The 25,208-nt window shown below is 42.2% G+C and overlaps 1 protein-coding gene across 4 annotated transcripts in view; it reads right to left on the reverse strand.

Moving 5' to 3' along the window:
- cadm3 (cell adhesion molecule 3) overlaps positions 1-25,208 on the reverse strand; it is a 174,187-nt gene that overhangs the window by 7,984 nt on the left and 140,995 nt on the right. Inside the window, exons 7-11 of one of the 4 annotated variants that reach the window (XM_078794759.1) lie at positions 20,077-20,247; positions 19,637-19,727; positions 2,780-2,952; positions 2,226-2,561; positions 2,012-2,032 (exon numbers count right to left, since the gene is read on the reverse strand). In XM_078794759.1, the coding sequence (XP_078650885.1) occupies positions 2,012-2,032; positions 2,226-2,561; positions 2,780-2,952; positions 19,637-19,727; positions 20,077-20,247 (792 nt within the window). The remainder of the gene's footprint in view (positions 1-2,011; positions 2,033-2,225; positions 2,562-2,779; positions 2,953-19,636; positions 19,728-20,076; positions 20,248-25,208) is intronic. The other 3 variants (XM_058091024.2, XM_078794760.1, XM_058091040.2) reach the window with 3 other exon arrangements.

Genomic DNA, 25,208 nt, shown 5'->3' on the forward strand with positions numbered 1-25,208 from the left:
TAACATGTAATAGTTGCAGTATTTTGCTGTATTTTCATGATTTAAAACACCACCAAACCTTCTTCTCGAGGCGCATTGATACACATACTTATGCTAGTTTAGTCAACAACAGCAGCATAGATACAGCGACAACACTTATGTCCGCTTTCCTTGGGATGACTGTGTCTTCCAGCACAGGACGTGTTGCAAAATGCTGACGGCAAACCAACATCTTGTTGAGTCTTTGTCGCATATTTTTATTTTTTATTTTTTTTGTGAGGGCTTTAGCGTCAAAATAGATATCTCTAATGAAGGCTGTTGTTAGCTAGCTCATATTAACTTCTCGCTCTAGAATGCACTGAAAAGGGAAAGATGATGGGCAATTTAAAAAAAAAGTGCAGTTCCCCTTTAAACAACAACCACAATATATATTATAGATTATTATAGTATATTATTATATATATATACAGTGCATCCGGAAAGTATTCACAGCGCTTCACTTTTTCTACATTTTGTCATGTTACAGCCTTATTCCAAACTGAATTAAATTAATCTCTTACCTCAAAATTCTACACAAAATACTCCATTATGACAATGTGAAAAAAGGTTTTTTTGACATGTTTTGAATTTATTAAAAATAGAAAACAAAAAAATCACATTTACATAAGTATTCACAGCCTTTGCCATGAAGCTCAAAATTGAGCTCAGGTGCATCTTTTTTCCACTGATCATCCTTGAGATCTTTCTACAGCTTAATTGGAGTCCACCTGCAGTAAATTCAGTTGATTGGACATGATTTGGAAATATAATAACTGTCTATATAAGGTCCCACAGTTGACTGTGCATGTCAGAGCACAAACACCAAGCATGAAGTCAAAAGAACTGTCTGTAGACCTGCGAGACAGGATTGTCTTGAGGCACAAATCTGGGGAAGGATACAGAAAAATTTCTGCTGCTTTGAAGGTCCCAATGAGCACAGTGGCCTCCATTATTCGTAAATGGAAGACGTTTGGAACCACCAGGACTCTTCCTAGAGCTGGCCGACCTTCTAAACTGAGCGATCGGGGAAGAAGGGCCTTAGTCAGGGAGGTGACCAAGGCCCCGATGGTCACTCTGTCAGAGCTCCAGCGTTCCTCTGTGGAGAGAGGAGAGCCTTCCAGAAGGACAACCATCTCTGCAGCAATCCACCAATCAGGCCTGTATGGTAGAGTGGCCAGACGAAAGCCATCAGTCCAGAGAATTTTGTTTCTCATGGTCTGAGAGTCATTCAGGTGCTTTTTGGCAAATTCCAGACGGGCTGCCATGTTCCTTTTACTAAGGAGTGACTTTCTGACAGAGTGACCATCGGGGCCTTGGTCACCTCCCTGACTAAGGCCCTTCTTCTTCAATTTTGAGCTTCATGGCAAAGGCTGTGAATACTTATGTAAATGTGATTTTTTTGTTTTCTATTTTTAATAAATTCAAAAAAAGTAAAAAAAAAAAAACTTTTTCACATTGTCATAATGGAGTATTTTGTGTAGAATTTTGAGGTAAGAGATTAATTTAATACAATTTGGAATGAGGCTGTAACATGACAAAATGTAGAAAAAGTGAAGCGCTGTGAATACTTTCCGGATGCACTGTATATATATACAGTGTATATATATATATAATATATATTAACAATATCTGACAGTGTCCATCAAAAGTGGCCATTATTATCTTTATAAAGGCTAACAGGGTGTCCAAAATGTGACCCAAGGACCTTTTGTGGTCTGGATAGCCTTTGTCTTGGCATCGCTCTTCATTGTAGGAAAAAAAAATAAGCAAAAAAAAAAAAAAACTTCATGACAAAAAAAAACAAATGTAATGACAAAGAGCTAAAACTTATAACCAAAATATAATAATCCAAAATATATGGCATCCTTTGATTTACAGTATGCAGTCCTCAGTGGAAACGTGTGGACAACCCTGCACTAGCATGTGTACCTAATGAATTGATCACACAAAGACCCACAAACACACATAAACAGGTGCCAGGTGCACGTTGTACCTGCAATGTTCTCAGCAGCTTCTCGGAGGAGGACATGATGGGATGTATGTGTGTGAATAGTGAATAGGAGAAGGGGAGGTGCCAACAAACAAAGAAAGTAAAAAGTAAAATTGCCACATGCAAAGCAAACTTGTTTCCATGACAACAAAATACTATCTACAGGGGTGTCGCTTTTTGCGTGTCGCACAGTCGTATTTGTTTTGTTTTTTTTTACCTGTGGAAGTGAAAAGTCCGTTCTGCGAGTCGGAAACTGAGGATGTGGAGGAGGTGGGGAGGGAGGAAGGACAAGGGGAGGAAGGACAAGGGGAGGAAGGCTTCCACGCGTCCACGCTTGCAGTGAAGGGAGGCGGAGTCGGAGAGGAAGTATGGGAGGAGTCAGGCGCGAAGGTGAGGTCGGGGAAAAGGTCGTTGGAGAGCATGGTGGTGCTCTCAGACTGGAACGTTGCGGACGAAAGTTCCACAATGGTGGAGGAGGAAGCGGAATCAGTCGCGAGGGAAGAGGACGGCGATGTAGGAGAAGAGGTCGCAGACACCAACGTGGTGTCCGGGTCTTTGGGAGGTGGCGTGCGGGCGGGTGAAATGCAAAAAGTGGCCACGGATGGTACGATTGGGGAAAAAGGAGTGCGAAGCGCGAGGCAAAGCGTAGCATTTGGAAGTAAGCGCAGTTTGGATGAGGACAAACACAAAGAAAATCAGAACAGAAAAAAAGATGGCACAACAAAGAGAAAACTTAAAATATATATTTTTTAAAACCTGAAATCTGGTTACCTTGCACCAGCAGCGTGTATTCCCCAACGCTGCTCCCGATGCCGTTGTCGACGAAGCACAGGTACACGCCGTTGTCCGATTTGTTCAGCATTTCAAAGCGCAGGAATGCACCATTGGCTTTAGCCAGCGGGGGGAGCTCTCCATCTTTCTTTTCCCAACTGTAGGACGACGGCCTGAAATGAGAGAGATAAGTCTCGAGATGAAGCCAACGCTGAAAAAACATAGAAATTCAATCAAAGGATGAGACAGGTCACATGTTAAGGAGAGGATGGAAGACACAGAGGCGGGGAGGGGGGTGTTGCACAATAGCAGAAGAGGTGAGGATGGCGGGATGGAAGGTGACAAGAGAGGGATAATGACAGAGAGAAAGAGTGAGGAAGAGGACAACAGAACAAAGATCAGCATTTCAAATCAGCGTAGAAAAATCCATTCTGCGTGAGGGATGGCGGATGAGAGAGATAGCACGATGTTCCTTGATAAAAGAATCAATTATGTAAATGAGAAAGTCCTTAAGCACTCTACAGTAATTACAATGACGGAAATCCAGGACACAAGTAAACGTGCACTCTAAGGGAGAGGGGGGGGGGACTCAATTAGGGCTGCAGGCTGCGGTTGAACTGTAATTTCCGGAAGAAAAGAACTTAGGCCAAGAAATAACCTTCACTGTGCACTATACAAATACATTTATATAGCGGACACTGGGAAGCTAGCAAGTGGAATCCTGGAAATCATTCCTTGCATTCCTTGTTAAGCAACCAAACAAGCAACTGACAACAGGCAAGTGACAGAACAAGGGGGGGTCGTGTTTGCTAGTATTTAGCGTGTTGGTGTTACTTTTGTGTTTACCTCGAACATCTGTTGGCGAGTATTTCGTTGTACTTGTTTTCTCATTAACCTTAACTGTGTTTATAACAAGACACTTGACTCACGAGATGAGACGATATAAGAGATTAGGTCCATGTGATTAGATTAGATTTTAAAAAAGTACAATGAAAAAAAGTGTGACTGGTCAAACAAAGTTCCGGTCTTTGGTGGACAAATCTGGTTCTTAGGACATGGAATGTCACTTCTCTGGTGGGCTAGGCTGTTTCCGGTAAACGTTGGCCTCTGCCAAGGCTGCCCTTTGTCACCGATTCTGTTCACAATTTTCATGAACAGAATTTCTAGGCGCAGCCAGGGTGTTCAGGGAGTCCAGTTCGGGGGCCTTAGAATCTCATCTCTGCTATTTGCAGATGATGTGGTTCTTATGGCCTTCAGTGTTTACTGGGACGGTTTGCATCTGAGTGTGAAGCGTCTGGGATGAGACTCAGTACCTCCAAATCAGAGGCCATGGTTCTCAGTCGGAAAAGGGTGGAGTGCTCCCTCCGGGTGGGGAATGAGGTCCTGCCCCAGGTGGAGGAGTTTAAGTATCTCGGGGTCTTGTTCACGAGTGAGGGAAAGTGGAAGCGTGAGGTCGACAGACGAATCGGTGCAGCCTCGGCAGTAATGCGGTCGCTGTTACGGACCGTCGTGGTGAAAAGAGAGCTGAGCCGGAGGGCAAAGCTCTCAATTTACCGGTGGATGTATGTTCCCACCCTCACCTATGGTCATGAGCTTTGGGTCATGACCGAAAGAGTGAGATGGCGGATACAGGCGGCTGAAATGAGTTTCCTCCGTAGGGTAGCTGGACTCACCCTAAGAGATAGGGTGAGGAGCTCAGCCATCCGGGAGGGGCTCAGAGTAGAGCCGCTTCTCCTTCACATCGAGAGGAGTCAGTTGAGGTGGCTCGTGCATCTAGTCCGGATGCCTCCCGGACGCCTCCCTGGTGAGGTGTTCCGGGCATGCCCAGCCGGGAAAAAACCCCGGGGCAGACCCAGGACACGCTGGAGGGATTATGTCTCACAGCTGGCCTGGGAACGCCTTGGTGTCCTCCCGGTGGAGCTGGAGGAGGTGGCCAGGGATCGGGAAGTCTGGGCTTCCCTACTAAGACTGCTGCCCCTGCGACCCGGACCCGGATAAGCGGAGGAATATGGATGGATGGATGGATGGACAATGAAAAAAGTGTGACTGGTCAAACAAACTTCCGGTCTTTGGTGGACAAATCTGGTTCTTAGGACATGGAATGTCACTATTCTGGTGGGCTAGGAAACCAAATTTGTGGGAGAGGTTGAAACATTCCAACTAGATATAGTCGGACTCAACGGGACCCACAGTTTGGGTTCTGGAAGCAAACTCCTGGAGAGGGTCTGGGCCTTGTTCTAGAGGAGGCGAGCTGGTGGGTTTATTAATAGCCCCCCAGCTTGGTGCCTCTGTGTTGGAGTCATCCCAGTTGAACAAGAGGGTCATTTCATATGGCTTCGGATCGGGGAAAGGGTCCTGACTGCCGCTTACAATGTACACGCCAAACGGTAGTCAGGTGATTCTGGGCAATGTGTGTGACCTGAAGGGGCGTGACTGGGAGGAACGGCCCCCCCGATATGAACCCATGTGGTGCGATGTTATTGGACTTCTGTGCGAACCACAGTTTGGGTTCTGGAAGCAAAGTCCTGGAGAGGGTCTGTTGGAGTCATTCCAGTTGAACAAGAGGGTCATTTCATATGGCTTCGGATCGGGGAAAGGGTCTTGACTGCCGTTTACATGTACATGCCAAACGGTAGTCAGGTGATTCTGGGCAATGTGTGTGACCTGGAGGGGCATGACTGGGAAAAACGGCCTCCCCGATATGAACCCGTGCGGTGCGATGTTATCGGACTTCTGTGCGAACCACAGTTTGTCCATAACTAACCATGTTCGACCACAGGGACGTCCATAAGCGCACTTGGCACCAGAACACCCAAGGATGCAGTTCTATGATCAACTTTGTAGTCGTATCATTAGACCTGCGACCGCATGTTCTAGAAGCTGGATGCCGGAAGGATGCCGGAAAGACCCGGGAGACCCAAATATGTAGTGAGTGACTGGCAGAGTCTCCCGTTCGTCCAGTCTTCAACTCTCATCTCCGGCAGAGCTTCGTCTGCATCCCAGACCGGGATATCGAGTCCGAATGGGCCATATTCCGTGCCTTCATTATTGAGGAAGCCGATCTGAGCTGCGGACGCAAGGTGGTTTGTGCCAGTCGTGGCAGTAGACCCCGAACCCGATGGTCCATGAACACCAGCGTTCAGAGCCATCCCAAACTTTGTTCAGGGCTCACGTCCAAATGTGCAAACATCATTATCTGAAACGTTGTTGTTAAACATGAGAATACGACATTCTAACAACATTTATTGGTCAGAAAGGTAGAAAAAGCATAACAGGGCCCCTTTAAATTCATTTGGATCTTCAATTAACAACATAAAATACAAAGACTCGTCTCAATAAATGAAGTAAAATCTCTGCATGTAAATTTCTAACTATGAGAAGTTGATCCTGTTTCTCTAATAAAAACAACCTTCATTAACTTTTGAACTACAAATAAACTTGGTTCTTGGTTTGTTAATTTAGATTTGGCCATCACTTCATTAAAATAAAAATTACTTTAATATTTTATCTCAACCAGTGCCTGTGTCGTCAGTGTAACAATTAAATCCGGACTCGCCTCCAGCCTCTTTTTATCTTGCAATTAGTATTGCTTGTTTATCTTATCACACAACATTCTCCGATCACGTGTTCGGACACACTGACAGGTAAGTTACCGTGTCCGAATGAGGCTTGAGTGTAATGAGAGCTTAAAGTGCACCCCTTGTGACTGCTTTGGGGCGAGGCGGACCACTCGGCAGCATCTGCCGTTGTTCAGTAAGAACACAAACTGCAGAACAATACGTGCTTTCACTTTTAAGTCCAGTCTACTTTTTAACACCAGAAAACTCTCCAACTACGGCAGAAAAACTTGCTAGATTTGTTAGTTTAGTTGTTTAGATTAGTTGCTTATTAATATGATTAGTATGATTATCAAAGTTTATAATTACTCTGTTATTCACTACTGTGTGACTAGTTAAATGTGTGGATAGGTTACCTCAGTCCAATGTGTTGTCCTTGAACCTAAAATCATGCTCAAGCCTCATATTACAAATAAACAACATAAGGTGGCAAGAAACACTCCACAATCTTTATTGCTCTCTGGTTCTATCATATCTTACTTATTGTGTGGAAATATGGGATAATAACTATAAAAGCAATCTTCACTCGCTAAATGTACTGCAAAAAAGGTCAGTAAGGATAATTCATAATGCCGCCTACAGAGAACATACTAACTCCTTATTTCTAAAATGACAAATACTTCAACTTGCTGATATAGTTCATCTTCAAACAGCTAAAATAATGCATAAGGCTAAAAATAAGCAATTAGCTAAAAATGTCATCCAATACTTCTCTACAAGAGAGGAGAAATATGATCTCAGGGAAGAAGTACATTTGAAACACTTCTATGCTAGGACTACGTTATGCTAGCCATAGCATTTCAGTATGTGGAATCAAACTATGGAATGGATTGAGTAAGGACCTCAAACAATGCACAACGATGAGCCAATTCAAGAAACAATACAAGCAGTTGATGTTTGCTAAATACAAGGATGAAGAGTCTTGAACCAGTCATGATGTGCTATATATATGACTATATTGACACTTACTATGGTACCCATTATGGCATTGGATGCTCATATCACCTCATGCTTTGGTACGAGGTGCATTATTAAAAAAAACAAAACAAACAAAAAAACCCTTAAACTATATTAGGAAAGCAGGAAGTGAACAAATGTAACAGTTAGTGGTTGTAAAAGTACCAGATGGAGGGGTAGGATTTAATAAGCTTTGCTTCTTCCTACTCCTTTTGGACATGTGGAACTGTGAACTGATTATGTGATGCACTCAATTGTAATCTGATGCATGTTCAAATGAAATTAATCCATTACCATTACCATTACCATTACCATTACCATTACCATTACCATTACCATTACCATTACCATAAATACTTATCGAAATCCATCTCCCCACCTTCCCCTTCAACATCAAGCAATATATGCGAGGCAAGTCACACCCAAGGGGGTTCAAAGTATGGGTGACAGCTAGAATGTTTGATGTTAGTGTTTGTGACGTTTGTTTGATTTTGATGTCAGGGCAGACATACTTGTGTCATCCTTTGCTGAACCCGTGCAGGAGATTTAACGCTGGGATGAAGCCACCAAAACCTACATCGATGTTGAAAAGCCTTACAATGTGGGGACGTACAACAAATGCATGGGAGGCGTTGATTTGTTGGACACCTTTACAGCAAAATAGAAGTTCTCCCTGAAATCTCGGTGCATGTACATTGTCTGGCACACCGTCACGACAAGCAGCACTGCCAAGCTCTCAAGATAACAAAGAAGGAGATACTGAACATGAGAAACTTCCAGGCACAACTACCACCCTCTCTCTTTCTGTTAAGAATCTGTTTCTGTTGTTTGCCATGTTAGTGATATATTTGACTTATTCATTCTGTCTGTCTTCGGGCGAGAGGCGGGGTACACACTGGACTGGTGGCTAGCCAATCACAGGGCACATATAGACAAACAACCATTCACACTCACATTCATACCTATGGACAATTTGGAGTCGATAATTAACCTAGCATGTTTTTGGAATGTGGGAGGAAACCAGAGTACCCGGAGAAAACCCATGCATGCACGGGGAGAACATGCAAACTCCAGAGATGGCCGATTGTGGTATTGAACTCGGGTCTCCTAGCTGTGAGGTCTGTGCGCTAACCACTCAACCGCCGTGCAGCCCGTTGTTCAGACAATGACTACAAATACACAAGATTCTGCTCCTCATCTTAAAGGGGAATTGAACTTTTTGGGGAATTTTGCCCATCATTCACAATCCTTACATATATGAAACATGAATACATACGTACTTCTTTCTCTTTTATGTGCATTTTAGCACAAGAAAACAAGTTAATATGAGCAAACTAACTACAGACGTCATGGGAAATACCTATTCTGGTGCTAACCCCCCCCCCCCCCCCCCCCCAAAAAAAAAACGTGTTTCATTTACGGAAATGCCCTGTTTATTAACCAAGCTACAGCGTTGTTGTTGCAGCTAACATGTAAAACTATATTTATGTGGCGGACTAACATGACACTTCGCTAGCCGCTAGTCTTCACGTCATTCACAGATGGAAGAGTGGATACCTAGCTTTCGATTTCGCTACAAAGACTCAACAAGACGCTCGTTTTCCGTTAGCATTTTTTACCTGAGGACTGGAGCACACGTCTTGTGCTGGAAGACACAGCCATCCCAAGAAGAGCGGACATCGTAAGTGTTGTCGCTGTATCTGTGCTGCTGTTGTTGACGGAGCTAGCATAATAAGTATGTGTATCAATGCGCCTTGGAAAGAAGTTTCGGTAATGTTTTAAATCATCAAAAAAACGGCAAGATACTGCAACAATTACATGTTATCATGATCACAGCATGTCTATCAAACCATGCAATGTTGTTAGAGGTTTTTTTTTTGTAGAAGGATTCATCGTCAAAATAGGTGTTTGTTATTGGTAGCCAGCTTATATTGATACGTTTTACAGAAAAAGGAAATAAAATGTTTTCATATTACACATAAGGATTGGGAATGATGGGCAAAATTCCCCTTTAAGGATTGAAAACACATTTTTCAGTGTTTTTCAAAATTTGGGTTTTACAGGGTTAACGTGTTTCGTTCAGGATTTCATGTCGTCATGTTTCTCTATTTTGTTTAAATCCTTGCATTCAACATCCTCATTAGCTCCTTTAGTGTATCTGGTTGCTGGCTCTCTTCCACACATCCTCCTCCTCTCCATTTCAGGTGACAGTTCACTTGTCTTGCTAGCGATGATCAATCACAACACTTTTTTTTTACACAAGTTAAATTCCTCACAGCAGATGGTATTCATGCAAACCCATCTGCAATTATAGTCGAGAAAAAGTAGCAAAACCGATTTCGAAGTTTTGGGCTATTTTGTTAACTCTGCACCGGCAACATGTTTTTTTTTTATTATGAAAACACATTGTATTAAAACATGTTTTCATTGCTGGGGTACCAGGGTAGCATCGTACCCCACAGTCAAAGCAACTGTCAGTCAAGTTTTGCAGGAATCGGTTAGTAAACCTGCAAACCATAAAACAAACAAACAGTAATGAAATCTTAACACTCTTGGCAAAGGTCAAAACACCGCCACTAATAATAGTCGTAAATGTCAATAAAGAGATATTAAGCGCCATATAAATGTATAAACGAGCGTCTGTCTACTGGCTATAAAAGGTGATCAGCTGTTTTGCGCCGATACTCCCCTCCCACATTGACAGATCATAAGCAATTAACTGAACAATTAACTTCACATTTAATGTCTCCGAGTGCTGTTATGAAACGTTACGCTCAAGTCAACGCGCGTTTTACAGGCGAGGAGCGGCCGGCTAATTGGTCAGATGTTCCTCCACGGCGTCGGGTCATAGTCGCGGATAGAAGCGGCATGGTTAGTAGTAAACACACAGAAAGATGCAGACTACTTTGGAATTCCTACGTCCAACATGCGGCATCATAACACAAATAAAGGCGGAGTCAGATCAACTACGCTAATGCATAAGCTCACAATGAGTGACAGTTTCTTTGTGAGCATAAATCTAAAGAAAAAAAGAAAAACACTTTTGGTTTTGACTTGGACCGACTGGCTAACTCTCCCGGCGCTCTTTAAAAGGCCGGTGTTGCACTTTAAGGGGAAAATGAACCAACACGAGTGGGCTCTGGGGCGCAAACAAGAGCAAATGTCGCTTTTTTCTTTTTGCAGATAAGTGCACATTCGATCACAGCTGACGTGAAATCAGCAAATGTCACACTTTGCTTACACAAGCCAAAAAGTTGCTGCAAAGTGAAATCGCTCAGCAGCGAGGAGAACACAAGAACAGATGTGTGCATCGCCGATTACTGTAATCCTGTTACGCAGCACACCTGATCTAAATTAGGAGTTGGTATTCAACACTCAACAGGTGAAGGTCTGGTCAGGCTTTCTAATTCAGGACACTCCATGATGGTGAGCAGTACAGGTGGCCCTTGACGTATTATAACATCTACCTGGATGTTGTAAGGAATACGAGGAGGTGCTCCATCAATTGCTTTGTTGCAAAAACAAAACTACTCTCGGCCAAACCACGCCAAAACAACATCAGCAAACTCAAGTGCCCTGTCTGACTGCAGCACACACGCACAGCCAGGGCTCATGTCATATTCACTGACACTCGGAAATCCCAAAACTCTTAACAATACAGTACACATATCTGCCAGCCTGTTAATCCTCTGAATGCAACAGTGCACAAAATTCACAACATCAGGGCGAATGGGAGCCCTGAACACGGCAGGCAAGACAACATTTTGGCCTGAAAATTCTCCTTTCTCGGAATACACCGAGATGAGGGGTCATCAATAAGAACTTTGCTGTCTAGTGGCCTTAACGACTTGGAAAAGCTTTTATTTTGTATTACAGTAGAACCTTAGTTAACATCATTCATCACTCGAACTCAAAGTGAACCATAAGTAATAATGTACATTCAATTCATCTGATAAATATTCATTCATTCATTCATTTTCTACCGCTTTTCCTCACAAGGGTTGCGGGGGGTGCTGGAGCCTATCCCAGCTGTCGTCGTGCGAGAGGCGGGGTACACTCTGGACTGGTGGCCAGCCAATCACAGGGCACATATAAACAAACAACCATTCACACTCACATTCATACCTATGGACAATTTGGAGTCGCTAATTAACCTAGCATGTTTTTGGAATGTGGGAGGAAACCGGAGTACCCGGAGAAAACCCGACCAGAGATGGCCGAGGGTGGAATCGAACTCGGGTCTCCTAGCTGTGTGGCCTGGTCGCTAACCACTCAGTCCATAATACAGTCATTAAGTTTCAAAAATTCACAAATTAATTAATTGATCGCTGTCTTGTGGTTTACTATAGCCTATTATTAGTCAAATCAAATACTGCAGTACATTCATTCATTCATTCATTTTCTACCGCTTATCCTCACGAGGGACGCAGGGGTGCTGGAGCTTATCCCAGCTGTCTTTGGATGAGAGGCAGGGTACCAGCCTCACCAGCCAATCACAGGGCACATATAAACAAACAACCATTCACACTCACATTCATACCTATGGACAATTTGGAGTGGCCAATTAACCATGTTGTTGTAGCTTGGTTAATATGCACATCATGTTAATGGAGAATTGATGGCGCTTTTGAAAGACTTTTTCAGACGACATTTCGTGTAGTATTTTATCTGTTTTTATATCTTTCGAACGCACAGAAAAGAGAAAGACACGTGTTTGTGCCTCACATAAAGATTGAGGATTTGTTTCTTTCTTTTGGCTTTTTCATGATCACTGAGACGCCACAGCGGATCTTTTTGATCTGCATACTGATTTTTGGCTTGAGCCCTTTATATCCCGGATGCCCTTCCTGATGAATACTGATGATATGATGGTCAAAATTCCAAAATAAGTGCATTTTTCGTTTCCTCTGCTGCATCGGCATACACTTGTTTGTCAATGTTATTGGAGGAGACGGAGATTATTTTGACCCCGGAGAAGCAAAAACAAACCAGAAACCCATGTGGTCATGTATTGCAGTGAGTTGACATGATATGAACAGACAGGTGGACAAGCACCCCCCCCACCCTCCCACCCGGGATCTCCATCATTTCTGCTTCAAGCTAACCCAATCACCACATTTGATCTGTCCACGCCATCTCTACATGTAATTCTACACTTTTCCAGTAGGTGGTCCCTGGAGGAATCTAACACAAAGCACACTGCACACCCCCAACAATAACTGACTGACTCCTCCGTTGCGCCACCCCCTCTACTACCTCCCTGGCTCATATCTGATCTAGCTGCCAATCAAAACAAGCGGCTCGACGGGAGGTGTGTGTGGAAAGATGTGAGTGGAGATCATTATAGGGAAGGAGGCACGGAAAGGTTCAAATTGGTGGCAGGTGAGGCGGTGACGGCGCCTGACGGAGGGAGGAAAACAGTATAGGGGCAGGGTGGATCGATGGGACTGGGTGGTTCATCTATAATTCAAAAAGGCCACAAGAAAGAGGGTGTGTATTTGTGTAGGACTTGGTGGAGGAGTGTCAGAAAGACGGTGTTTATGTTCATCTTGGCTGCAGGCGGCCTATTAATATTGTGGCTTAATGGCAGCAGATAGAACGTGGAATCAGTAGCGGAGGAGGAGGGGTGCACAAGATAAAGAAAATGTCCAATTATAAATGGCAATAAACAAAAATCAGCATTACCATCTTATCTTGTATTGGCTCAAATAAGATGGTGTACCTAATCAAGTGACTACTGGATGCCGTTGTGCATGTGTCAATCATTCAGGAGGTCACATAGGTAAACTTTTTTAGTGATTATGAATAAAAAACATGTGCTGCCTGTTGCCTCTGGACATTTTAATTAATTTTTTAGAAAGTGTGACATTGACCTTGGTGGGGGTCTGCGCTCGCTGAGTGAAGCATGTGTTTATTTTTAAGTAAAATCTTCACAACATGTGTGCTCCTGCTGCTGACGTCCTACAGGTAAGTTCTTAAGGATGCCAGCAAGATACAAACAGTAATGTCACTTTAAACGTGTTGATTCTGAGTTGTGTCATTATTTGACATGTGGCGCGCTGAACCTTCACTTAGAGGGAAGTAAATTTAGTAAATTTAGTAGTATATTGCTTTTAGTAAATCTACTTGTTTGTAGATCTAGCTCTATCTGGCACTGTGTATTTCAATAACGTTAAAAAATGATGCTTTTTCATCTATGGAAGGACGGCAGTGACAAGCACCTTCCAGCACACGCATGTCAGGATGAAACTTGTATGACATTACAAAGATATATTCATGCATTCATTTTCTACTGCTTATCCTCACGAGGGTCGCAGGGTGGTGGTGGTGCTGGAGCCTATCCCAGCTGACTTCGGGTGAGAGGCGGGGTACACCCTGGACTGGTGGCCAGTCAATCACAGGGCACAAACAAGTAACTGAAATATTCATTAATTCATTTTCTACCGCTTATCCTCACAAGGGTCACGGGGGGTGCTGGAGCCTATCCCAGCTGACTTCGGGTGACAATTTCGGACAATTTGGAGTGGCCAATTAAGTCACCTTGGAATGTGGGAGGAAACCGGAGTACCCGGAGAAAACCCACGCATGCACGGGGAGAACATACAAACTCCAGACAGATTGAACGATAGGATGGGATTGAACTCGGGTCTCCTAGCTGTGAGGTCTGCACGCTAACCACTCGACCGCTGTGCAGCCCGAGCTTCAACATACAAAGAAGAAATTGGAGGGACAAAGATATATTTCAGACATAATTGCTAATGGAGATTGATCATGATTAATTAGTTTAAAAACTGGGATTAATCTGATTAAATGTTTTAATCATTTGACAGCACTAATTTTTACTTTTGGTCGGAATCTGGCACACTTATTGAAATTACTTTTAATACTTTTTGTTTCCAGTTATCAAATTATAATGCCAAAGGAGTAATGCATATCAGAGGAATCGCTTAATTACGCAGATCGCTGTAAGCATTTTTTTGATACAGTCCATGAGGCAGGTCAACACATTCCTATTTTCCAAACAGTTTTGCGGGCTGGATGAAATTGCAGCGCATGGCAGATTTGGCCGTTGGGCCTGACTTTGGCCCATTTTGTCAGAAATGGTTATAGTTTGTTTAACTTTTTAAATGGGATGTCAGCCTCAGCACATATTGCTATAAAATAGGAGATCGGATCAGACCGGGACATCCCTATAATATAAAACTAAACATAAAATGCTGTGTTGTCTTCTTGGAGATGAATAGAGTTGCTGCCTATCTGACACAGACTGACGGAAATTGTAGATGAAGATTTCTTCTTGCAACCAACGTTTAGGTGCATACCGCCATCTACTGTACCGGAATGTCGATGCATTGTCACATGCCTTCTTCAGGAGTGTTGCTCGGAAGTAGACGGTCCCAATAGTATAACAGCATAGTATATACACTATAATAGTATATACACTATAATAGTATAACAGTCCCAATCTTCCATCATAGAAAACACACAAACGATATAATGCTTTCAAGTTAAAGGTGAAAGAATTGGCACCCATGACAAGAAAACATGGCTGCTTTGAGTAAGCTTAGTATCAGTGAGGGTATGGTGAGATAGGTTTCGAAAGGATGGACTTCTACCTGATGGAGAAAAGGACGCCAGTAGCACACCGAAACAGAGAGAGAGAGAGAGAGAAAGAGAGAGAGAGAGAAAGCGAGAGAGGGAGAGAGACAGACAACATGTGTGACGAAGGACGCTGTCCAATTCTGACACAAAAGAGCAAGCCTTATACACCAGACTTTCCAATATATACTGGTTGAAAATAGCCCACATTCATATAATTTTTAAAAACCATAGAGACTTTCAAACATTTCATCCAAGAACTTTGGTTAGCACCCTCATTTAAACTTTTATGACCCCACCTGTGATAAAAATCAGAAATGAAAAGAGGAATAGGAACCGGAATCACTTCACTTCAAACTATGCCCAACACTATGCATAATAAATGTATGTATATAAGATAAGATAAGATATGCATTGCACAGCAGCAAGAGTACAGAATCAGTTGAGTAGTACAAAATACACAATATAGAAAAATAAACAATATAAACAACCCAAGTATTAACAAAATCAACAGTTTTTCCCAGAGTTATATACAATACAGTATGTACGTAGATAATATGAAACGAGATGAGATATATGACCAGTCTATACACTGAGATCTTGCTAGTGAGTTAATATGAGGCATTATGGAAATACTTCACGTAGAACTTAGTATATTGCATTTAGAGCCCTTAATATTGCACATGGAGGTTGATATTGCACAGTGAATGGGGTCTGGAGTAACTATACTGAATATAAAACAAAGTATTGCACAGATGTACATAGTGGTGTAGAAGGCTATGGGCATATAAATGAGGACATGCGGACAAACATACAGTACAGGTAGGCACCATGTTCCAACTCAGTGTGCATTCAGTTTGCAGGTGGGACTTGTGAACGAAGCTGGCAGCCTCATCTTAGGTTTCTGCCCTGTATTTGATCAGGAATTGCAAATATTCCGTGATTTTTGCTTAAGAAAATCCATCCATTTTCTATGCCGCTTATACTCATAAGGGTTTACGGGGGTACGCTGGAGCCTATCCCAGCTGTCTTCAAGTGAGAGTCAGGTTACACCCTGGACTGGTGGCCAGCCAATCACAGGGCACATATAGTCAAACAACCATTCACACTCACATTCATACCTATGGACAATTTGGAGTCTCCAATTAACCTAGCATGTTTTTGGAATGTGGGAGGAAACCGGAGTACCCGGAAAAAACCCCACTCACGCACGGGAAGAACATGCAAACTCCATACAAAGATGTCCAAGCGGAGATTCAAACCCAATCTCCTGACTGACTGCGTGGCCAACATGCTAACCACTCGGACACCATGCGGCCTTGCTTAAGAAAATGTGAAAAACAATTAATAATGCATTTAAAAATGCAAGTCAATGGACAAATATTAATATCACGTCACTGCATTATATCAATTTTTAGCCTAATACCCCGCCGCTAGACAGCAGTGTGTTGATCTTACACTAGTCTCCTACCTAACAGTAACCCTAAGTTAAATTCTACATTTATTTACCTGTGCCTGATACACTATTCCTGCCTTGTTTACCAACAATCCAGCTCTTTCAAGAGGAAGGTGTTGCTTTATTAATTGGCTGGTTTTTTTTTTTTTGAAAGTCGCACATGATTAGCCAAACTGTGGTGCCGTATGTGTCGATGCTGAGCAGAAGGGGCAACGACTGCTTACACGTACTGCACAGTTGTGAGCACATAAACAGGAGGGAGACGTGAGTGAAAGAATGTTGCAACACAATTAATTAGAGAATACACACTGGAAAAGTCACAAAAATGAGCAGCAGAAAACAAAAGCTGAAGCACTTTTCTTTTTAAATGCCAATCATAGCGACTAGCAAGAATTGTCACAGAGATGCTGCTTTGTCTTTTATGTTTTTGTTGCATATTTCAATTCGTATTTCATTGTGTTATGTTTCGTTGATGTGTTTCACTGTGAAAATGAACAAGCAATACACACAATCAGATTGATCATTTTGGGGTTATTGGTTCCATCATAAATTATTAAATCTCAGCAGCATTTTGGGAGTCAAAAGAACTAAAAGTCCCAAAAACAGCGGTCTCAAACACGCGGCCCGCAGACCAAATGTGGCACGCAGGACACTAGTTTGAGGCCCCCGCCTTGATATGAAAGTTTAACGTTAGTGCGGCCTGTGCAAGTTTGATATGGATGCTGTATGGTATCATGTACCCAGAAAAAATTATTACGTTTGATTAATGTTCATGTTAAAGGTTAAATAACTGTTAATAGTTATCCTCCCTATCCGTGTGGAAGTGGTAAGTTTTTGGCTATTTAAGTTTAAAGGAAATAACTTGAAGGCTACCGTTTAGGTCGCTAGCTCTCTAGTTTGCGAGTTAGCATGTGTCTCAAGACCCTGCAGTTGCACAATATGTTGTAAATAAAAAGAGTATAAATGTGACTATAGTCGTGTTTTGTCACGTCTACAGGGCTCTAATAATGCTTTGTTCATTTTAATCTGAAAAAAAATAATTTGTCTACCCACCAACTATATGTGGTTTCTTAAGTTTTTATTATTTGCCGTTTTATTATTATTATTATATTTATTTATTACTGATTGATTTTCTTTATTCTTGATTTGTTTATTTATTTTTCATCTTATTTTGTGTAGAAAAATAAAAATTAAGATATTTGAGAACAGTGGAATGTTTTACCAGAGCTTTTATTGTAGAAAATTGGAACCAAAGCAATGTTTTTAAATTTTTATGTTTACAATAAATGCGTTTTTTTTCATTGTTTTTTTTTGTTGTTCATATGTTTTATCAGAGCTTTTCTTGTAGAAAATTGGAACCAATGTGAATTTTTCTTAATTTTTTTGTTTTTAATAAATGCGTTTTTTTTTTTTTTTGAAAACCTGATGCGGCCCAGTCTCACCCAGACCCAAGCTCCAGTGGCCCCCAAGTAAATTGAGTTTGAGACCCCTGCCCTAAAAGGTGCCACTGTCCCCATTCCTGGTAGAACCAGAACCCACCAATGCGGGATATTTCCACACACATAGCAACTCCGAATCCTGCAGTCCGATTATTAGATACAGGATGACGTCAGTGCCAGCTATAGAACACTAGTCAGACAGCAACAATCGCTTTCAACACAACAGCGTGATTGTCAAGTGAAGGTCTCGGCATTGCAGAGTTTCCTTTCACACAGGCAGCGTTCTGCACTTATTGCTGTGTCATTGCCGGGTAAAAAAAAGGCAGAAAGAATTCTCCTACCTGACTATTTATGAACTGTAGTAAGGGTGTGGAAAATAATCGATAATCGATACATAGATGCGCATCGTGCATCGGCTCATTCACTGGTTATGGACGCAATTGACGGGTGAAATCTAGTTTGTGGGTATCGGTAAAATCCGATGCAAGCACCGTTTTATTAATGTTCAACTTCACCCCATATGCTGTTCCCCAGGTGCCATGAATGCACCATCATTATTTGGCGTTTTGTATTGAATACGGAGGGAAGCCGTGAGGCACATCCAACTACTAGTAAAACAGCATGGACGTTCGTAGCAAGCAGCAGCCAGGAAGTTTCTATATTTAACCCTCCCACAACGTTTAAATTGTATGTTTGGAAACACTACGGATTATCAAAGAACAGCGGAAAGCTCGACAAAATGTCCGTCATTTGCCGCGTTAAGAAAAGAAAAAGGGGGCACCACAACACGGACAAGTCTACCGCCGCCTCCCCGTCTAGTTCCTCGTCGGAAACCGGGGAAGAGCCACGCAAATCAGGTCAGTGGATCTTCCGCTGCTTTCCAAATTGTCCAGGAGCTATTTGTCCGTCCCTGCAACAAGTGCCCCCCCCCATCTGAAGGAGTGTTCAGCACAGCAGGTGACATTACAACAGCAGAGCAGTTGGCTTCTTCCTTTCTGCTCCTCACTACTGTATTAGCCTAGCTGCTAGCTCATTCATATTAGCAGAATGTTTAGCAGACAGGAATATAAACAAACATTGATTCCACTGTTGAAAGTGTCACTTTAACTTTGTTGTTGCTGTACTGTATTTTTTACAGCAGTAATTATTGTTGAATTGTTTGACTCCACCACTGAACCACTGCTATTGGAATTGCATAAAGATGTGAAATTGTGAGGAAAGTTGTTTTGGAAAAGTTGTTGCTGTTTTAAGATGGCAAAAAGAATGATGAAGAAGTGGTGTATAGTAAAAAAGACAAACAGCACTTTAGTTGAATTTACTGCCAAGTGCCTAGAAGGAATAAAGCCAAATCCTTTTTGTAGGACCATACTGAGTTACATTTTTTCCCTTTGCTTATTTGCATCATGTTGAATTGCATCATATCGCAAGAAATTGCAGCATATCATATCGGATTGCATTGATTTGAACTAAATGATTATCATATCGTATTGCATCGTATCGTATCGTATCACCAGAAAATTCAATGTATGGTTAAAGTATGGTATCACTGGCAGTGCATGGAGATGTGTATGGAATCGTCCTCAGTGCAGAGATTCACACCCCTAATGCACCGTCGTCCCGCCTTGACACCAGTGTCATCAGGTCGTAGCGTTGCTGTTAACGTGACGCAACCCCAGCTTGAGATGTGAAAGTGGGCCGTGTTTGCACAGAGTGCATTCACTGTCTAGACTAGTGTGTAAATTATTTACAACATGTATGTGTGAGTGTGAGCGTGCACGTGGCATCTTACTCGGGGTTGCTGTTGCCCAAACACTGGAGATGAAACTTCTCCCCCTCGCGAGGAAGATCGCTCTCAGGCAGGATCTGAACGTTCGGGGAATCTGAAAGGGGAAAACACACACAAACACAGCATGTTACATAACACGGGACCGAAATCCGTGTAGACGTGCGTGCGGTAGAGATGCTCTCATTCATCCGTATCTCCATCTAGTCCCATCTGTACCCTGCCAGCGCCACCATCTTGCTGCCTCCCACAATGACATAAGTCCCTTACACAACAGGCAGTACCTTTGAGAGCCACACGGGGGCGGGGTAGGGCTTAGGCCACTTGAAAGCATAAGCGATGGGCACATTAATAAACAGTGCACTGGTTATTACTGCTCGCTGGCACACAAATGAAGCTTAAACAAACTCCCAGGATCCCCTAGACCAGAGCCCCAGGTGACTCACACAAGACTCTCAGGACGTGTTCACTCCTCTTGTCCCCCGGTGCCAGGGAGGGATGGTCAACGGCGCAGGTGATGACCTGGTTGTCGTCACTGCGGCTCACCTCCAGCGTCAATTCATTGCTAACGTTGTACGTGGGCTCATCCGGAACCGACTCCACCACGTCCGGGCGGCCTGAGGTGAGGCGACAAAATAAAACACACAATAATTAGAATGTTCCACTTTCGGTGTTGCAGCAGGCACAAACAAAGGCGACGCCCATTTGTTCCCATTAAATGAAAAATGTGTTTGGTGCGCGGCTCCCTTGCACCCCCGGGTGTTTTCTTCCCCGATCCATCACGACATGCCACATATACCTCGCGCCTAACAATGCCTTTCCGCATACTTTTTTATGGCAATATTTCCCCTCTGCCCCTAAACACCACCCCCCACCCCTCAGTGCTGACTCATGCGGCGGTGCAAACAAATAACAATAAAAGGTAAAATTACACATTTAGGGATGCGCTCATAAAACTGCAGGTGTGGGTACCGATTTCGCAATTAGCACTGCTGCTAATTAAACACTGGCAGGATGACTAAACTTCACTTTTCATTCCCGGGTCGCTGCTGTCACATTTTTTTTTCTTTGATTTTGTTAATTAGAAATGATGTTATTTATTATACTCTAACATTTTAAGACCAGTTTAAAAATGGCAGGAATTCAGGAAGTCCTGTGTCAGGCGGGTAATTGAACTGCAGCGTTGTCCCCCATAGATATCTGCCGATTGACACCCCTGCAGAACCGCAAGCCCAATGCTCCTCAATGTTCCCCAACGTTCCTCAATGTTCCTCAATGTTCCCCAATGTTCCATGGAAGGAAAAGCACACCCAGATCATGATGGTGAACAGGCAATTTTTTTTTTTGTTTTGCTTTAAGTCGCTCCGAAGTATAAGTTGCACAAGGCCAAAAATACATACTTACATAGAAAAAAACATACATAAATCGCATTTTTTGTGGGTAATTTATTTTATAAACAACCGTATTTTCCGGACTATAAATGCTCCGGAGTATAAGTTGCACAAGGCCAAAATACTTAATTAGGTAGAAAAAAACATACACAAGCCACATTTTTTGCAGGTAATTTATTTTATAAACTACTATATTTTCCGGACTATAAGTCGCTATGGAGAATAAGTTACACAAGGCCAAAAATACTTAATTAGGTAGAAAAAACATACATAAGTTGCATTTTTTGTGGGTAATTTATTTTATAAACTACCGTATTTTCCAGACTATATGTCGCACAAGGCCAAAAACACATAATTAGGTAGAAAAAAACATACATAAGTCACATTTTTTGTGGGTAATTTATTTTATAAACTACTATATTTTCCGGACTATAAGTGACTATGGAGAATAAGTTACACAAGGCCAAAAATACTTAATTAGGTAGAAAAAACATACATAAGTTGCATTTTTTGTGGGTAATTTATTTTATAAACTACCGTATTTTCCAGACTATATGTCGCACAAGGCCAAAAGCACATAATTAGGTAGAAAAAAAACATACATAAGTCACATTTTTTTGTGGGTAATTTATTTTATAAACTACTATATTTTCTGGACTATAAGTCGCTCCGGAGTATAAGTTGCACAAGGCCAAAAATACTTAATTAGGTAGAAAAAAACATACATAAGTCGCATTTTTTGTGGGTAGTTTATTTTATAAACTACCGTATTTTCTGGACGATAAGTCGCTCCGGAGTATAAGTTGCACGAGGCCAAAAATACTTAATTAGGTAGAAAAAAACATACATAAGTCAAATTTTTTGTGGGTCATTTACTTTATAAACTACCGTATTTTCCAGACTATAAGTCGCTTCGGAGTATAAGTCGCACAAAGCCAAAAATACTGAATTAGGTAGAAAAAAACATACATAAGTCACATTTTTTGTGGGTAATTTATTATAGATATTATATATTTATATTATAAACCCTTGTTCTGCAGATGCTATCTGACGGGGATTGGCATCATTCACAATCTTCATTTGTCCCGGACAGCCAATCGGAGCCTCCGGCTCAGGGCCAGTGACATTGTTATTGGCTCTACCACTTGACATTTTGTTCTGTAACCCTCAGGATCATTGAAGAAGGCCGGTCTTACTGCATCCAACCTCCGCTGTGGAAGGCCTTTCTTACGTAGCGCAACAATTTTACTGCATTCAAAGAGAGAAAGCTTTTTAACGTTTCCGATCAAGAGATCATGACAGAAAATGCCATTGAATCCACATTTTGGCCAGAATTTGGACTTTTAAAGGCTGTAAACTTGAATGCTTGGTTGAAACTAATTGCTCCAAAGTTGTTTGTCTGCCTGCCATTGTATGTTGAAGCTCAGGCTGCACGGCGGACAAGTGGTTAGCGCGCAGACCTCACAGCTAGGAGACCCGAGTTCAATCCCGCCATTGGCCATCCCTGAGTGGAGTTTGCATGGGCATGCGTGGGTTTTCTCCGGGTACTCCGGTTTCCTCCCACATTCCAAAAACATGCTAGGTTAATTGGCCACTCCAAATTGGCCATAGGTATGAATGTGAGTGTGAATGGTTGTTTGTCTACGTATATGTGCCCTGTGATTGGCTGGCCACCGGTCCAGGGTGTACCCCGCCTCTCGCCCGAAGACAGCTAGGAAAATGAATGAATGTTGAAGCACTGCTAAGAACTAGGGATGCAACCATTATTCATTATATACGGTTATAATTGGAGTACCGCAATTACAAACATTTGATTACCATATTTTCCGGACCATAAGTCGCACTTTTTTTCATAGGTTGGCTGTTCCTGCGACTTATACTCCAGAGCGACTTATAAATGAAAAAACTGTTTATGTTACATAAACGCTGGACACCGTTTGTGTTCATGTTCATTTTTGATGTAGCTGAATAAGCATTGTGTTAGCATATCTTACACCTATTCAGCCTGTTCTGTATTCTTTTATTGTTACAACTTGCCTTCCAAGATGACGTAATGTCTGTTTTGGTCAAATAGTTTGTAAAATAAATTACCCGCAAAAAATGCGACTTATACTCCAGTGCGACTTATGTATGTTTTTTTCTACCTAATTATGCATTTTTGGCCTTGTGCGACTTATACTCCTGGGCGAATTATAGTCCAGTACATACAATACAGTATTTTTTTCTGCTTTGAGAAACGCGTGTACAGTGCATCCGGAAAGTATTCACAGCGCTTCACTTTTTCTACATTTTGTCATGTTACAGCCTCATTCCAAACTGAATTAAATTAATCTCTTACCTCAAAATTCTACACAAAATACTCCATTATGACAATGTGAAAAAGTTTTTTTTTTTACTTTTTTTGAATTTATTAAAAATAGAAAACAAAAAAATCACATTTACATAAGTATTCACAGCCTTTGCCATAAAGCTCAAAATTGAGCTCAGGTGCATCTTTTTTCCACTGATCATCCTTGAGATCTTTCTACAGCTTAATTGGAGTCCACCAGCAGTAAATTCAGTTGATTGGACATGATTTGGAAATATAATAACTGTCTATATAAGGTCCCACAGTTGACTGTGCATGTCAGAGCACAAACACCAAGCATGAAGTCAAAAGAACTGTCTGTAGACCTGCGAGACAGGATTGTCTTGAGGCACAAATCTGGGGAAGGATACAGACAAATTTCTGCTGCTTTGAAGGTCCCAATGAGCACAGTGGCCTCCATTATTCGTAAATGGAAGACGTTTGGAAGGAACCACCAGGACTCTTCCTAGAGCTGGCCGACCTTCTAAACTGAGCGATCGGGGAAGAAGGGCCTTAGTCAGGGAGGTGACCAAGGCCCCGATGGTCACTCTGTCAGAGCTCCAGCGTTCCTCTGTGGAGAGAGGAGAGCCTTCCAGAAGGACAACCATCTCTGCAGCAATCCACCAATCAGGCCTGTATGGTAGAGTGGCCAGACGAAAGCCACTCCTTAGTAAAATGAACATGGCAGCCCGTCTGGAATTTGCCAAAAAGCACCTGAATGACTCTCAAACCATGAGAAACAAAATTCTCTGGTCTGATGGCTTTCGTCTGGCCACTCTACCATACAGGCCTGATTGGTGGATTGCTGCAGAGATGGTTGTCCTTCTGGAAGGCTCTCCTCTCTCCACAGAGGAACGCTGGAGCTCTGACAGAGTGACCATCGAGGCCTTGGTCACCTCCCTGACTAAGGCCCTTCTTCCCCGATCGCTCAGTTTAGAAGGCCGGCCAGCTCTAGGAAGAGTCCTGGTGGTTCCAAACGTCTTCCATTTACGAATAATGGAGGCCACTGTGCTCATTGGGACCTTCAAAGCAGCAGAAATTTTTCTGTATCCTTCCCCAGATTTGTGCCTCAAGACAATCCTGTCTCGCAGGTCTACAGACAGTTCTTTTGACTTCATGCTTGGTGTTTGTGCTCTGACATGCACAGTCAACTGTGGGACCTTATATAGACAGTTATTATATTTCCAAATCATGTCCAATCAACTGAATTTACTGCAGGTGGACTCCAATTAAGCTGTAGAAAGATCTCAAGGATGATCAGTGGAAAAAAGATGCACCTGAGCTCAATTTTGAGCTTCATGGCAAAGGCTGTGAATACTTATGTAAATGTGATTTTTTTGTTTTCTATTTTTAATAAATTCAAAAAAAGTAAAAAAAAAACTTTTTCACATTGTCATAATGGAGTATTTTGTGTAGAATTTTGAGGTAAGAGATTAATTTAATACAGTTTGGAATGAGGCTGTAACATGACAAAATGTAGAAAAAGTGAAGCGCTGTGAATACTTTCCGGATGCACTGTACGTCACTCATGCAGAGGAGGAGGAAGTGGTGTTTGAAGACGCTGGAAGATTGACAAGGCTAATGAAAGCTACAAGGCAACGAAAGAGGAGGAAAATAAAAGGTAAAAAAAAGGAAATGTTAGCAAAACAAGAAGATCAACACCATGTGTGTAAAAATAAAAAAAATAAACAATAAAAAACATCATGATGTGTATCCGTTGTGTTTGCTGCACCGTTGCATCGCCATCGCCGCTGTGTTACATCAATGAAATCCCAGCGTGAAACACCTGCTCACTGTGGCTGACGATGGATAAAACAGCTCTGCAGTAAGATGCACACAC

This window comes from Doryrhamphus excisus, linkage group LG11 (genome assembly GCF_037039965.1).
Source record: "Doryrhamphus excisus strain RoL-2023G ecotype Guam linkage group LG11, RoL_Dexc_Guam_v1.1, whole genome shotgun sequence".
Classification (NCBI taxonomy): Eukaryota; Metazoa; Chordata; class Actinopteri; order Syngnathiformes; family Syngnathidae; genus Doryrhamphus; species Doryrhamphus excisus.